This window comes from Pseudoliparis swirei, chromosome 7, assembly GCF_029220125.1.
Source record: "Pseudoliparis swirei isolate HS2019 ecotype Mariana Trench chromosome 7, NWPU_hadal_v1, whole genome shotgun sequence".
Lineage (NCBI taxonomy): Eukaryota > Metazoa > Chordata > Actinopteri > Perciformes > Liparidae > Pseudoliparis > Pseudoliparis swirei.
Genome location: NC_079394.1, coordinates 9,045,677 through 9,061,431, shown reverse-complemented (window position 1 = coordinate 9,061,431; position 15,755 = coordinate 9,045,677). Strand labels below are relative to the sequence as shown.

The following is a 15,755-nucleotide window of genomic DNA, read 5'->3' as shown; positions in this document are numbered from 1 at the left end:
TTTGGTTTGAAATAAGGTCTCGGGGTAACACAAGCTGAAGATATTTCAAGGTGTTGTTCCAATATATGAAATATGTCAGTTTGTAGCCCTCTTGTGAATTGTTATGCTTTCAGGAGTCTTAAAACAAGCACTTGCTCACAAGTATGATTCTACACAATTTTATCACGTCGACAACTATCCTTTAATACAGACCCTTCGTGTATGCTTTTATACTTCAAAAAAATCGTAAAAGTGGTGTCAATTTTTAAAGATTATCTTGCTGAACCAAAAATGTAAGCTTCATAAATTTATTCTTGCCGCAGAACTTTATTTTTGCAATAAGATGCCTTGACCGGAAGTTAAACAGAACCTACAAATGTGTGTATGTGTTGACAAAGGTATGTCTTAAAGAAGGACTACTTCTTTTGACGCAAATTGTGGGAATTGGATACCAAGGGTTTTAAACCACTGGCTCCATGGGCTGCAGCTTCCTGTTATTCAGAACAGTTCAGAAATCTGTCATGTACCTTTCTCTTCCATCTTTGCCGTTTCTCTTTCTTGCTCCCCTTGGGAGGCATATCTCAGTTTCAAAACCCCTGCTCAATAGACACTATACTCTTGAAATAATTTTTTAAATAATGTATAGTGGTCAATCTCTGTTTAATATTTATTATATAAAACTGATGGAAAATGCAAAATAAATTAAATGAACTGTTCTACCGTATTAGGTCATCCAACTGTAATAACTTTCCTTTGGATGCGGAGGGGACCAAGTGAAGTGTAATTATGTCCCTCTCCTGTCTAGCTGTTGGTAACGCTTGACTTTAATTAGCTTCATTCTCCTCACGACAGAGAGATTACGACCCAATGCCTGGAGGCCCAGTCCAGGTGGTTATGGAGACGAGATTATTTTTTGGGGGTTCATTACTTTTGAAAGCAGTTCCTGGTAAGTTCAATACATGTCATTGAGACAAGCAAGCTATGGCATGAGATCACACTTCACTTTCTTGGAATTGGACTTGATTTATTGTTTTGAAAAGAGACAGATTTCATAAAGGTGTAAGGTAAACCAATCTAGACTCAAACCAAACCAAATTAGTACACGTGTTAAGATTTTGTCAGGATGAACACATGACAGAAACAGCTTCTGTGTGGATAAATCTTTTCTGCAAAGAATTGTTTCGATATTGACTTTTTCCTGTTTCTTTTTCTGCCCTGGTTCAATATATACAATTTGGTAGATTTTTGTTTACTGACTGGAAAGAAATACCAAATTATCATACTGAGAAAAATCTAAAACTTTATTATTCCTTCTGCCAAAGAGGTTATGTTGTATAGGGGCCTGCATGCATATTTAGAAGTGCATTGACATTCTCTTATCTCTGCATACATGTTACATTGATAATATTAGGAACATTAAAATATGTGTTGGAAGGTTTCAGTCCACACATTTACAACAAAGTCCCGGTCTCCTGAGAGGCTTCATCAGCAAAGACTCAACATTGCAGGAGGGGTGAGAACACATTACAAGATAAACTCATATTGACACTTCTGGCAGAATGAATCATTTTCAGTCCCTAACCATCTTTCTCTGTTTGCGAACTAAGCCTTTTGGTGAAACAAAATGTCTTTGTGTGCAGACATTTATGATTATTTGAAAGGTTGCGATATCAAATTCCCATATTAATAGACAGGAAAAATATGTTTTAAGCAGCACTATTAGTGGTGTGGCCGCATATGATATAACTATCACTCATCACATCATGCTGAAAGCTTCTTTTACATATGCATTTTTGTTATTTGTAATTTCATCCTGTCTCTTTTTAGTCACAGCATCTACCCTGTAATTTAGTTTACATGTGAACAAACAAAAAACTTCAGTGAGGTCTATGATCTATTTCCCTTTCCCTTGGTTTCATATTATTCTTTACCTCACGGAAACAACACCACATGCAGTACTATGTGTTGGAGGAGAAAATGTGTTAACAGTGTCTCTCCCAAATGTCTATGGAGGGTAATCTAAACCGCCTGGGTGGGGTCAACCGAAAAGGTCACAAACCGATGACCTGGGTGGGACCAACCGAAAAGGTCACAATCAGATGACTTGAGGGGAAACAGATGGACTCTGGAATGTGTACGTCTCGGCGAGGTGTATAAAGAGGAGGAGAATCAACCAAGAAGGCAGCATTAAGTCTGAGACTTCTCATTCGGAGGGTTCAGATTTTGCTCCGCTCAGCTGGGTGTTTCCATGACTTGATTGTGTGATTACTTATTTGTCCGATGACTAATTCGTCTAGTTGACTCACTTGTCCACTTGTTTGTACCTGGCTCACATTCTGATTATTTGTGAACGTGTTACTATATAATCAAGTGTGATAAGACCACCGTGCTTAAAATACTTTTGATTTCTCACAAGGCATCGGAATATTATTCCACCACACTATGGACTGTATAATCCGCCCTAGCACATCCTAGCCTTTGTTCTGCCTACAAAGAGGCAAGTTCTTTAGATCCAGGAAGTCTTTTTACCCAGAGCAATCTACAGAAGCCGGAACTAAGTTATAAATACGCCATAACCTTTCTGTGGGAACTCTGGGTTTCATCATCCCCTACAGTCAGATTGTACCAGGCAGGTTCAGCTTTTGTGAGCTGCCCTGGCTAATAGTTAGACATGTTCTTGTCAATCAAGCCTTTATAAAAATGGCTACTCCTGAGGCGGCAACTACCATGAGCTTCCTAAGATGCAGTAGCTCTAGAGGAGTAATTGCTGTCAAATCGCCAGAAGCCCATCTCCATTCCTTTAGTACAATATGGATGGTTGAAGCTGGTTTTTAATTGCAGCCCAATTCAAGCTGAATAGCCCCTTTTTCTGTGGCATGTGTTTAATTTCCACACAGACAGGAGGAGAGGTAATTGCACCGGTGGTGGCATTGTGTTCACAGACAGAGAATATTCTCTTCACTTCATGAAGCAAACAATGTGATCACAATCAATGAGGAGCTTGTGTGTGAAAGAGACACAATAAATTGACTCTTACACCGGATTGCACCGTTCAATAGAATTGTTCTAACTTTATTTAGCTGCTGTAGCTGAATTAATCTTCCCGACAAACTTTATCTAATTAGTTGCATGGTTGGTAAGGTAACTTATAAGCAGCTCTGCTGAATGAGAAAACACAGTGTAATCTGTGGGAGGGTTTTGGCAGTTGTCACATTTTACATAATGCTGAGTTATCACTCTGATAATGGAAAACAAATAATCAGAGAAATACCCAAGAAGCTAGAGGACAGTCATTAAAAAGACATGCTCTTGATGTCGGGGGAAAAACCACTCTATGTGAAATAATGAGACGTTTTGAAAATGGTCACCATGCAACAACTCTGAACGTTTCAGGCTTCAAAAAAGCACGGCAGCAAACTGTAAACCAAGATCCTTTCTCCAGCCTCTGCTCAAGTGCTGTTTCAAAGGTGCCCGTCACTTCAGAGGTGTTATTGAAGCTGCATCGAGATTTTAAATGGATGTGGGGATGACGTTAAATGAAGGAGTGAGATCTTTCAAGCATATCTCATTGCAATACGCTTTTGGATTCAGAATGGTTCCAGTTGGCTGGAGAGAAACATTTTCTGAATTTAAACGCGAAACAATTCTTCAGCGAGTCCTTCGCTCACATGAAGCGTTAAATTCAACTCAAAGCAGCAGCAAAAGATATTTACATTTTACGTATACAGGCTCTAGAGCCTTTGGTTTGGTTGAAGATTAGCATTACGGGGATTTTTCTCCTCCACTCCCATCTAAGAAACTTTGCAAAGTTTAATCACGGTTTCTGTTGACGCCCCTGGGTTTTGAATCTTTAGCTGTTCCTCCCTAGCTGGGAAACATTTAAAAACAACTTTTCTTGCAGCAATTCTTTGAGCAATTTCATCTTCTGTTGAAAATGGATGACTTTTAGTCAAGTTTAAAAAAGAAAAATGTCTACAATTCAAATTATTATTACACATCTCATTCTAATTTGAAAGCAATTAAAAAGGCAACAGTGACAGTCTGTGGTCCTTACCCGCATGCCAAGCTCGATGTTCTCGCCTCCGTAGACCTCCATGCCAGGATCCAGTAGACCAATATCGCCAAAGTATTCCCGATCAACCACAAAGGAGCATCCAATCATAGCTGGAGTTCTGGATGAGTAAAGAGAGACAGCATCATTTGATTATTAACCAGCCACATATTTTGCCAAGATGGTGTGCAGCTTTAAAATCAGCAATACGTTATCCTTTGGAAATGTGTCAAGTCAAATATCCACCCCAGCTCTGGTTTAGTCTCCACTAACTTCTAAGAGCTATTAAATGCTTCATTATAGTGGCTGAGTAGTGCTGGCTAGGTAGTGTACAGTGGTAGATGGGTTTATCAGAGATTTTTACTGAAAACTTCACCTTCATTAAGGAAAGGAGGTTGAAAAAAGTAAAGCGAATTAACCAAAACATTAATACTGAACATCATAATAAATATATGAAATTAAAAAGTTCTGTTGCAATAATAAAACATGAAACTAGCTCTATTCCCCATCACAGTCCAGGACACCATTCCAGGATGACTGCAACTGTACTTTCTACAATTGCAGCCCCCCCCCCTCCTTTTTAGCTGATGTTCCCCTCAGGGCTTCTCTTTCACATCTACCAGTTCTTAAGTGCTCTGGGAAAAAGACTCACAAAAAGCCGGGCATTCATACGGAGTACGGAGCTGCAATATTTTTTTACTCAAAGTGAATCTGGATTTGATGCCTGGGGTGAGTTCACCATATATTCTGACACACATACTGTATAAAAGAGGCAGATGTGTGTCTGCCTTTTCAGTTTGACAGACGTGGCAGCAGTAGGTACAAGTAGAGAATGCACTGAGCCATACCATGCGGAGCCAAAGAGAAAGGCGCTTTTAGGTTTAGACTTAATATAAAACACTGTCTTGGCCTAGGCCATCATCGTGGACCGCTATTTTGCAAATCTCCGAAGTAAAGGTGGATGAAAACCCACTTGTACATTAGATTTCAATGAAACACTTTGCTACCCTTTTTCTGATAACAATCACAGTGCCATTCACAGTACTATGGGTATTATAAGTTGCTCAAAATAAAGAAATGTAAAGAAACAGCAGTGTGACAGCATTTTCTATAGTTTTGTTAAATACTTCATTGTGAAAAACATATATGCCAAATATATATGCCCATTAATGCTGCGAATGCTGTTATTCTCAATACCTTTGCTCCAAACTGAACTTGTGCTACAACAACCCATGCGTACTGACTTCTAAACTCTCATTGCCTGACATAACCTTGTACAGTCGGTTTTAATTCTAAGGCGGTGACAGGGAGGCTTTCAAGTGCCATTATTGGCTCTCGCTGTGCAGATAAAAAGACAGCCACAGCACATATTCAGCCTCGTTCACCTCATCCTTTCTCCTCTCTTGACAAGTGACCTACCTTGCTTGTCTGCACAGTGCAAACTTTACGCAGCTCTCTTTGAGCGTTCTCTTTAGAATAAGCTTCCTGGCAATGTAAACACTGTCCCGTGGCTCAGTCGAGACTCGGCACCTTAAGTCAGATACATGTAACGATCAAGCTAGAACCTCTGGATGACCACATGTGTCGTCTTTCAACACAATACAATGTAGAAGAAACATCCTCAAAGTGATAATAGTCAAGGCTTAAGTGGATTATGGATTGGCTATGTTTGCATAGAAGATGTGTTGGCTCTCGCATTTGTCTGCTGTGCAAGCTGAAGAAACATGCATTATAAAAGGCACGAAACAGTAGGTCCCCAACGAGAGCTAATTAACTGTGAACTGAGGCTGAATACCCTCCATGTCCGCTGTTGGTTTCAAGAATCAAACAGGCAGTTTCATTCCGGAGAAGAAATTAGTTTTAAAGATCTGTCAATCAAAACCACAATTATTTTATATGGCCATGGCCGTATATAATTACAGGACTTAATCTAATCTTTAAAAATTGCTTGTCATATATTCTTTGTTAAGTCTGTGTGCTCATTGTATAAATGCTGTGCATACTTTATGGCTAAGCTTATGTAAAGTGCAGGGGTGTCTTGGAACAAGTAATTTGCTGGTTTCTTTTTAACTTTGTTTTATCCATGGTAATCTTACAATATACTCATGTTTGCCTGTTCATGCACTGCACTGCAATTTTTGGATCTTTTTTTAAGTATCTGTTTGAGAAAGATGGTTGGATTTATGTATTTTGTTAAAGTATCCTTTCAACAGTAATTGCAAGAGTATATCTTATGCTTCCTCTAATTATCACATTTTCTTTGCTTAAGCGACTGCAAACAAACCAGACAGTCTCAAGAAATTACACAGATTTTTAGATTGAGTCTTCCTATAAAGCACTGAAGATTGAAGATGTCAGCTTTTTGTCCATCCATCCAAACCCCTTGGTGGTCATGTCAAATACCTTTCTAGTTTATACCATCAATAATCACTTCAGTTGCAGAATAAAAATAATTGTTGTCATTATACACAACTGGTTGCAATCCAGTGGCAGTGTTGTGCCCATTTACATGCTTGGTGGTTGAATGTGTCCAAACAGACAGAAAGGGCTTTGAGACTGAGCTCTGACCGGCCACAGGGCTTCTGTTGTTGATGTGCAGAAACCTTTAGGAAACAAGTGTGAGAATGATTTCCAATGGAAATCCACAGCGCCGACACACTTCAGCTGGCCCTTGAGGCAATCTGTCTATTTGCAAGTGTAAATGGGGAAACGTGAATCAGCCCTGCATTGTCTGAGGCGGTTCTCCTATCTTTCGTCCATCTCAAGTCGAGCACTTTATGCTCAATAACAGGTGATTTTCATGAAGCTTTGATAAGACATCCAATATTTAGGTCTGCAGTATAAATTGTTATTACACGGTTTGTTTGTATGAGACCAACTGCATCAAATTAAACCATTTTTGCTTGGCCTATGCTGGACTCTGGGTTAATGGAATTTATTTTGTATTGCCCTTGGTCAAAATCTGACAGTATGTGGTAATGTCTTTAGCTTTAGTCATTTGAGATATCTGATGACATTCTGGCACTAAGTACTGGTAGGTTTCATGTTTGAACTATAGTTTTTGATTCATATCATTATAGCTTTGTTAAAGTGCAGGAGCAAGGGCTTTCAGTCGTTTGATCTAGAACAATCTGGTTGAGAAGATTATCTTACAGCAGCTACTTTACTGAAGTGATTACTTTAATTTTTGGTATGTCTATAATGCAATACTTCCCCTTAATCATTATCTTTTTTACCAATTAATACACCTTCTCGTACAATTATTTCACCTTTTTCTGTCCAAATGAATACACCAAATTCACAGAATTTGGGACCTTTTGCTGGTAATTATGGCCATGTTGGCAGGTTCCACAATTCACTTGTCTCAAATGTGTGATTCTTGCAATAGCCTGGCACTCAGACAGTCTTTCCTTTAAAGATGCTATGATCAATATTCCTATACTATTGCAATGCAGGGAAAGACGATTGAAAAAAGGTGCACCAACAGAGAATTATGATCTGAATCTGCAGCACACTCGCTTTAAATTTAGCTTCAGCAAACTGTTTAGCTGTTCTGCCCACATCTTTGCTATTTTGATTCACCTTCATTGTGTCATTTTCTGCCACAGTTGTTTTCAGAGAAACATCTCTAAAAACCTACAGTGCTCCTAACCTAACCTGCTCAGCACCAAACAGCAGACAGACACAGTTGGAGACTAGCTGTTGAACAAAGTGGAGCAAATAGCTGCTAACGAGCCAGATATTTCCCTCAGGAGTTGGCAGAGGCCCTAAACAGATGGACATAAACAACGCTGTAACTACTGGATGTGTAAATAAGCCACTTCTGTTGTTATCAACTTAAGAGATGATGATATGTGCACACTTATTTATTTATTTTTGCATCCAAGTAGGATACTACATCAGTTACTGCAGGTTTTACTGCATGACCTGCATGTGTTATAACGAATCAAATAATGATTTCCTCACTAAAGTGTCTTAAAACAAAATTCAATGTTTGAATATATTTGTTATTGTCCATGTATTATCCAATATGTTCAGGGTACTGTCAAATCAAGTTGAATGGGCATCACTCACACTAATATAGCCAAGTATCAAATTGAGGTCTGTTAGCTAACCTTTCATATGCCTTTATGTTTTAACTTGAAATCTGACCTCGAGATTTTACAGAACTGCACCGGTAATGCACCAAGCCTCCAGCTAATTTGCAATCCATCAGTGCCATGAATATGGAAGAGATTAAAAATAATATCTTAGCTACTTCATGCTGGCTCTGGCTCAACATTTTACAGTTGGTCCTGCACCAGCACTACAGTTTAAGATCCTCCATGTAAAGCTCCTACATTGAACATATGACATGTTCAACGTGTCCTTAAATAGTTCCTCAATGACAATATCATTCATCATCTTTTCTCATGGTCAATTGTTTCTTTGCATGATCCACTGAGATATAGCAAACAAAAGATTAGGTCATCCGACGCCACCAATCAGGCTAAACAGAAGCGCTGCAAAGTTTTTCATGATTGCCTAAATCTATCTTGGCATACGGCAGATGTAAATGGATCAGATGTTTGTATTAATTTTCCTCCTCATATTTAAAGTGTTCTAAGTTTTAACATAGACTCTGAATGGTGTTCCTTTATTATTCTTACGATTATTTTTATTTTTATCACTTATATAAAAATAGATCTGATAAAAAGGATTCAAACCAACTTCGTGTGGACCTGAAATGCCAATCGACTGATACAGTCTCTAATAGGATGTCATGGTCAATGGTGTCGAAGGCAGCACTAAGGTCTAACAAGACCAGTACAGAGATGAGTCCTTTATCTGATGAAATGAGGAGGTCATTTGTAATTTTCACGAGTGCTATCTCTATGGTTTGATGTTTTCTAAATCCTGACAAACTCCTCAAATAAATTATTATGATGTAAAAAGTCACACAACTGGTTTGCGACTATTTTCTCAAGGATCTTAGAGAGGAAGGGAAGATTAGAAATCAGTCTGTAGTTAGCCAACACCTCTGGATCCAAAGTGGGCTTCTTCAGGAGAGGTTTAATTACAGCTACTTTAAAGGAATGTGGTACAAGGCCTGTTAGCAAAGACACATTGACAACATCCAACAGAGAGGTGCCAATTAAGGGCAAAATGTCTTTCAGCAGCCACGATGGGGTCCAAGACACAGACAGTTTAGAAGTGGAAACCGTTGAAGACAATGGAAGAAAAGCCATCCAAATATACACCAGGGTATACAGCCGTTTCCAAGGCCACTCCACTTGAAGACAGATGGGCACTGGCTGAGGGCAAGAGATCATCAATCTTGCCTCTAATAGTTAGAATCTTTTCATTGAAGAGGTTTATGAAGTCATTTTGAGTATTAATATGACTTGGAGGAGTTGATTCATTTAGTGTTACATTCTTCATGACTCAGCGAGGTTTCAGAAAGACACAATAAATCAATGTGATTGTCTGATATTAAGAGATCTAATATTTAGGAGTCCAGATTGTATTATCCTGTTTTGATGCACTGCTGAAATAGTGGTGTGAACCATTATGAGGTTATTTTGTACAACTCCTCTTCTGGTTACTTTTGATTTAATTAATTGAAGTGGCTTTGGGGCAGACACAATCTCTATAGAGTTGTGGGTGAGTAACTGCTCTTATGGAAGTACAGAGAATGGTGTCAGACTACAACTCTGCTTCTGCTTCCTGATCTGAACTCTGGGTTGTCATGGATTAATTAATCAACTTGGTCATATTTGCAGAAATAAAATGCGCTCCATCCAAAGTGGAATGAATGCCGTCCCTCCTCATCAGATTAGGTTTTCCCAATTAACTACAAAACCCACCGTGACAACCAGCAGTTGAATGATGACATGCGTCTATACATGTCATCAGTGATCAAATTGGGGAGAGGACCAGAGAAAATTACAATAATTATGATTTATAAACCTATAAATTAGTGGACAAAATGAATGGAATGAATGAAGAATATGATGAACAGTACAATCAATAACGATCAACTGCCACTAAATGAAAAGTAACACATGTGACCAGGCAGAATCAGTGACTTATATCATTGATGAGGGCCTCATATCATTGATTGATATGAGTCAGGTTATGCACCATTTAGGTGCTGAGTGTTTAGAGAATTCAACAAACTAAAATCATCAAACCAGTTGCAGATACAGTGTGTATTTTGTTTTCACATATTATTTACTGATATTATAGTGAAAAAAGGAAGAGCCTTTCACACATATGAGGTGGTCAGATTGCATTGTTTGTCCACTCCAGGCATCAGTTTCTGCCGGTTCCCTTTAAATTAATGTATATTCTTTTTTTTCTTTTTTGTGTAAGAATTGTTACTAGTTAAGTAGTCCTAAAAAACACCGCCTCTAATATGGCAGGTTAAAGATAGTAGGGAAGGGAGGAGGGCTCAGGGAGAAACAACGCTCCACCTGAGTCAATTAAAGTCCAATATGGCCAAGGGCATATATAATCAATTCTAGGATTATACAGAAACATAATACAAGCCAGTACTGTCCTCCAATCAGCGGTGGATATAATGGAAAGCCTGCTCGTATTCAACACACAATTACACTAATGACACAGTATCGCTGTGGCCTCATGATCCTGCATCAAAATGAAGATATTCATTATATCATGGTAATTAGACAGCTTTGTACAGGTAGGCTTTATGTGTGTGCTAGGGGTGGCACAGCACAACGACAGAGCACCTTAATGTGATGGTTCCACACATGAATAAGTCATATCCTGAGCCTATCCATATTTCATCAAACATCTCATCTATAATGTACGCTGTATGCCAGCCGAGGACCTCACCTGATCGGGGCTGTCTCATCACCCTTGTCCAGCCACTCTTGTGGTGGGATGATGTACATACACCACAGCCCCCAGTTGTAGCCATGGGCGGCATTGGCATATTGCTGCACCTCAAACGTGTTGTACTTGATGTTGTCAATGGCGGGCAGGATGATGCGGGTGTGATCTTCCTTCATCCGGGTCAGGATAGGTTCAGCCCTTTGGAGAAGAACAGAGGCAGAAGTTAAGAGCAGACTTTCTGAGTTAAGTATGCAGGAGCTGCGTTGCATAATGACCAAAGATGAAGAAAGACAGTGAGCAGGGAACAGGCTGCCGCAGGGAAGCAATAAAGCTGTGCATATTTTTATTCTGCCCTGTAGAGGTTTCAAGTACTAATTTTGCAATGTTAGAATGAATATTTCTGGTCAAGGATGGCCAGATAGGTCACAGAACAGAATTTAAATGTGAAGGAGTTGTGAATGTGTTTTTTCACAGAAACTGAAAATCAACCAACATATTTTTTCACAGAGGTGATCACCGTAGATCCTGATTCCATAAAACAATACCAAGAGCTGCTTTGGATGATTGCAAATGTCATATAAACTTTCACTCCAGCAGTACATTTACATGGATTTTCTGTCTTTCAGCATTCTTTTCAACATTCAACTCCGACTGCCAGGATGTGTTTCCTCCCACTGTTAATGAGAAGGTCATGCAACATTTTTTGTTTTTTTGCAGCACAACCAATATTATCATAATATTATATACTGTATCTCCCGCACATGAAAACGAAATGCCAACATTTGACAGTCATCGCGGCGAGATTTGAAAAGAGGTCAAACCTGATAAGGTGAAAAGAGAGGCTTAGAAACTACCCACTCCACTGTGAAGTGATAATTCCTGAAAAGGCCTTGCTCTGAGTGCTCACCAGACTCTTCATCTCACGGCTTTCGCTCCGAGGCAGCTTTGGCTGGCACACATTATTTTAGAGCACATCAAGTGAAGAGCAGAGGCCATTTTAACAAAACATCTGAAGGCTACAAGAGGCTCTTAACTGGCCAATTTGGGAGAAACAGCTCTCGTACCATAATGCGTTAATGAAGGTTTGTGTCTTAGTTTATGGAGCATTTTAGCACCAGTGCCTGTGCAAGGTTAAGAGAAGTCAAGAGGACTGCCAAGTCACTGGGAACAAGTAACTCACAGGCCTGCTGCTGGCAGTCCATCCAGTTACTGGGTCAATAGTATTAAACGATTAAAGACATTGACGTTTTGAAAATACATGTGTGAAATATATTTGACTATATTAGTGAGAACAGAGCTATAGGTACAGTATGCTCTAGCCATTATTCAGAATTAGACTTTAGAGCTTTGACGATTATTAGTTGACAACTAATGAATTAGTCAGCAACTACTTTGATAATTGATTGACCGGTTTGTGGTTGTTTTTTTCAAAAAGTAAAAATGTGAAAATGTTCTTGTTTCCTTCCTCCTCTATGAAAGTTAACTCAATATCAACATTGGACATACCAAAATATATGAGGACGTCTTAGTCTTTGGAAGAATTATTCAACAACTGTGGCAATTATAGTGCATCTCTCCTTTAAACAGTGGACATCAATTTCTTTTGAAGTAAAACGTCAACATGTTTGGTAAGAAACACCTTCAAAGCAAAATAATATCAACCTTTTCTATTAATTAAAAACTTACCTCCCTTCCCAAAGTAAAATCTGCTCTCAGAAGTTTCGTTAAAAGGTTTAATAGGCAACTTTAGTATAGGAGATTTTCTTCAGGGAAGACAAAATACTCCAGAGTGTTGGTGCCCGTGTCTTTTGGTGATTGGAATGGTTTTTCATCAATGCCAAACTCCCTCTGCTATTTAAAGCCTTGAACAAGGGCAACATGGTCTTGAGAACCATATGGGAGGTGTACAGAACAACGTCACAGTGCTGCTGGCACTGGCTGCATTTGTACAATCTCCTAATGCTGAAAAGATGATCTCCACCAGATCTCCCAAAAAAGAGTCCAGTTATGAAATGATAACGGTTTCTCTGCAGAACACTTGCTCCCTTCCTTTCTATCTCCATAACCACCGACTTTTTTCTCTCCCCCCCAAAAAAATACTTCCTATAACATGAAGGTAGAGGATAGAGCAGAGGGGAATGTGGAACCACATTGAACATTATGGAATGTCAGTAACATATAAAGCAGTGATGAGAAAAGGCATGATTTAATAATGCAAGAGTATTTGGTCAAAGTAGCGCAGCAGTCATTCTGAGAAGCTGATGGATGGCTCTGTCTTTACTTTAAAGAATATGCTCATCCTGAATAGCCGTTTCCAGTTTTTTTGCTAAGCTAACCAAACTCATCTACAAAAGAAGGAATACACTTTCAAACTATTTTCTTAAAGTTATGCAATGAAAGATTTGCTTTTTTTAACTGTCTTTCACCATCTTTGAAAATAAATATGACCTTGTAAAACCTATCTCATATTTAAACTACACTTAGCAGCAGTGTTGGGCAAGTTACTGAAAATTAGTAATTAGTTATAGTTGCTTCTTTTAAAAGTAATTTAATTACTTTACTAGTTACTGTATATCAAAAGTAATTAGTTACTACGGAAAGTAACTTTTAAGTAACTTTTATGTCTGCTTTTTTAATGTAATGAACAGTACTTAACAGTCAAACACAATACACATATGTTGTAGACCTATTTATTGCAATCAACAGGGCAACAGGCCTTCAAATCAAGCAGTAGTACAAAAGTCCCTTTTAATACTTAACTTAATACAAAATAACTGTCTCAGTCATTTAACAGTGTTTTTTTACCACATTAGGCCCAATGAAATAAAAGTGATTGGCCTACAGTATTAACACTAATTAAAAGAGAAAACAAAGGTGCCTTGAGGTGCTGCATATAATTGAGGGGGGGGGGGGGGTTGCTAGTGAGAGTGTGCTGATCTGGAGTCAGTTTGGTAGGATTTGGGTATAAATAAATTATTTCATTTAAAATATGGATTTTTATTTAAAGATATTCATGTAATTTGCATTCAAAATAGGTCTACCCGAACCAGCGGACAAAAAATTCAACCCGCGGCAATACTTAAAAAGTAGCCCAATTCCGCGGGAAAACCGCGGACCTGGCAACACTGGAAGTGGCTGTCAATCACAGTGTGGCACCGTGATGCTGGTCGAGGGGGCGTGCCTGTGATTGGCGGAGCAGAGGGGAGGCGGGGTTAACCTGTCGGAAAACGGGAGTTACGGGTGGTTGACGGGAACCGTTGTTGTTGACGTTCGAGCTGCTGAGCGGAGAGGAGCACGCTGTCTGTGTTGGTGGATGCCCAATAAAGTGAGGAATAATCACGTCGTCCCGTTTCCGTGTCATCAGTCCATAACGTCCGAGACGTTACAATATCATTGCGCCACCAAGGTCCTGTGATGTCGGATCAGAAGCAGCTAAAGTAGGCCTAGCTTGTCTTCTTGTCTGCAAGTGTTCATTTTTCACATAAGAGAGTAACGCGAGTAACGAACTCATTTAAATTTCAGTAATTGTAACTGCGTTAGTTGATTAAAAAAAATACTTCGTTACATGCTCGTTACTGCTAAAAGTAGTGGAATTACAGTAACGCCAACACTGCTTAGCAGACATTTCATAGGGTTCACACGTAATGTAATGCAATCAATACAGCTTTGCCATAATTCTATTTACAAAGGGTATAATGTTCAGTTTCTGTTGATATTGTCATAATGTGTGAATTCAACATGTGGTATAGCAATATGTTGAAGTGTTTATCACTTTGTGTCTATATTTGCACACATGACAACTCTTAATATACCGCAGGCCATTAAACCTTCGCCAACCAACATGAACTGAAACATTTATTAACTTGACAGTGTGAGAAAAAGACATAAGACTTAGTGGCAAACAACCTTCATTGGATTGCATCAGATTGTGATAATAATAAATTGACCCATGAGCATAACACTCCTTTGGCTGGGTGTATTCTACTGCCAACCACCAAAACTACACTGACTGCATCGTGCTGTTATCAGCTGCTTACAACAAAACTCTGCTCCATATTATCGAATTTACTTTCATTTATTTCCAATAATTGATCATGTTTGCATTCTGAATGCAAGCGGCAGCAACGATCGGCGCCAGATAACTGCCTGCAGTGTGTGCGCCGTGCTGCATCTCTTGCTCCTGCAGCTGTCCAACACATTCTCATTCCCAACACACTGATGCTTCATCAGGACCCTTTGGTGTCCCTTTGTGACACAGATCAAGGATGATAAACACATGTTTCCAATTTCGTCTTTTCAAAAAATAATTGTTTAACATTACTTGTAAAATAAAACAAGTATCTATCCCTTAACACAATACTATTGAAGGATAAAAGGTTGCCCAAATAAAAGGCCTTGCATTGATAAGGGGATGGATGTAGATGCAGTCATAAGATCTGGATATTGAACTTTACAATGGCACTCATTCACCGTTAATATAAAACTGCTCTTTAGGCTTTAAGAAAAGCGCGCTTGATGGATTGCTTCTGTGTTGTTTTCCACTGAACATTATGGCATCACAAGGGGAAACGTAGTGGAGGGGCGCTATGTTCATGATTGGCGGCCACACCACAAAATGGCCGTCATGGCCGACACTACATCTCCCAGAGTGCCTCATCACTCACTCAGTTGCAGGTGCTTAACAGACCGAATTGAGGCGGGGCTGGGAAGAGCACATGGAGAGGAGCTGGGCAAGCAGTATGGGAACGGACAGCGACGTGGAGGAAAGGAAACAAAAGGATGACGAAGCGGAAGTCTTCAGAAGCGGGGCTTTGCTGTGTTGAGTTTGGTTTGGTTTAAGGAACCACTTTCCCCTCTGGGACGCTTTACGTTTATTGATAGACTT

At 39.3% G+C, this 15,755-nt stretch overlaps 1 protein-coding gene across 1 annotated transcript in view; it reads right to left on the bottom strand.

Moving 5' to 3' along the window:
- The window catches only part of galnt9 (polypeptide N-acetylgalactosaminyltransferase 9), a 76,030-nt gene that overhangs the window by 27,526 nt on the left and 32,749 nt on the right, over positions 1-15,755 (bottom strand). The window contains exons 5-6 of the mRNA XM_056419179.1: positions 10,871-11,068; positions 4,034-4,151 (exon numbers count right to left, since the gene is read on the bottom strand). Of these exons, the coding sequence (XP_056275154.1) occupies positions 4,034-4,151; positions 10,871-11,068 (316 nt within the window). The remainder of the gene's footprint in view (positions 1-4,033; positions 4,152-10,870; positions 11,069-15,755) is intronic.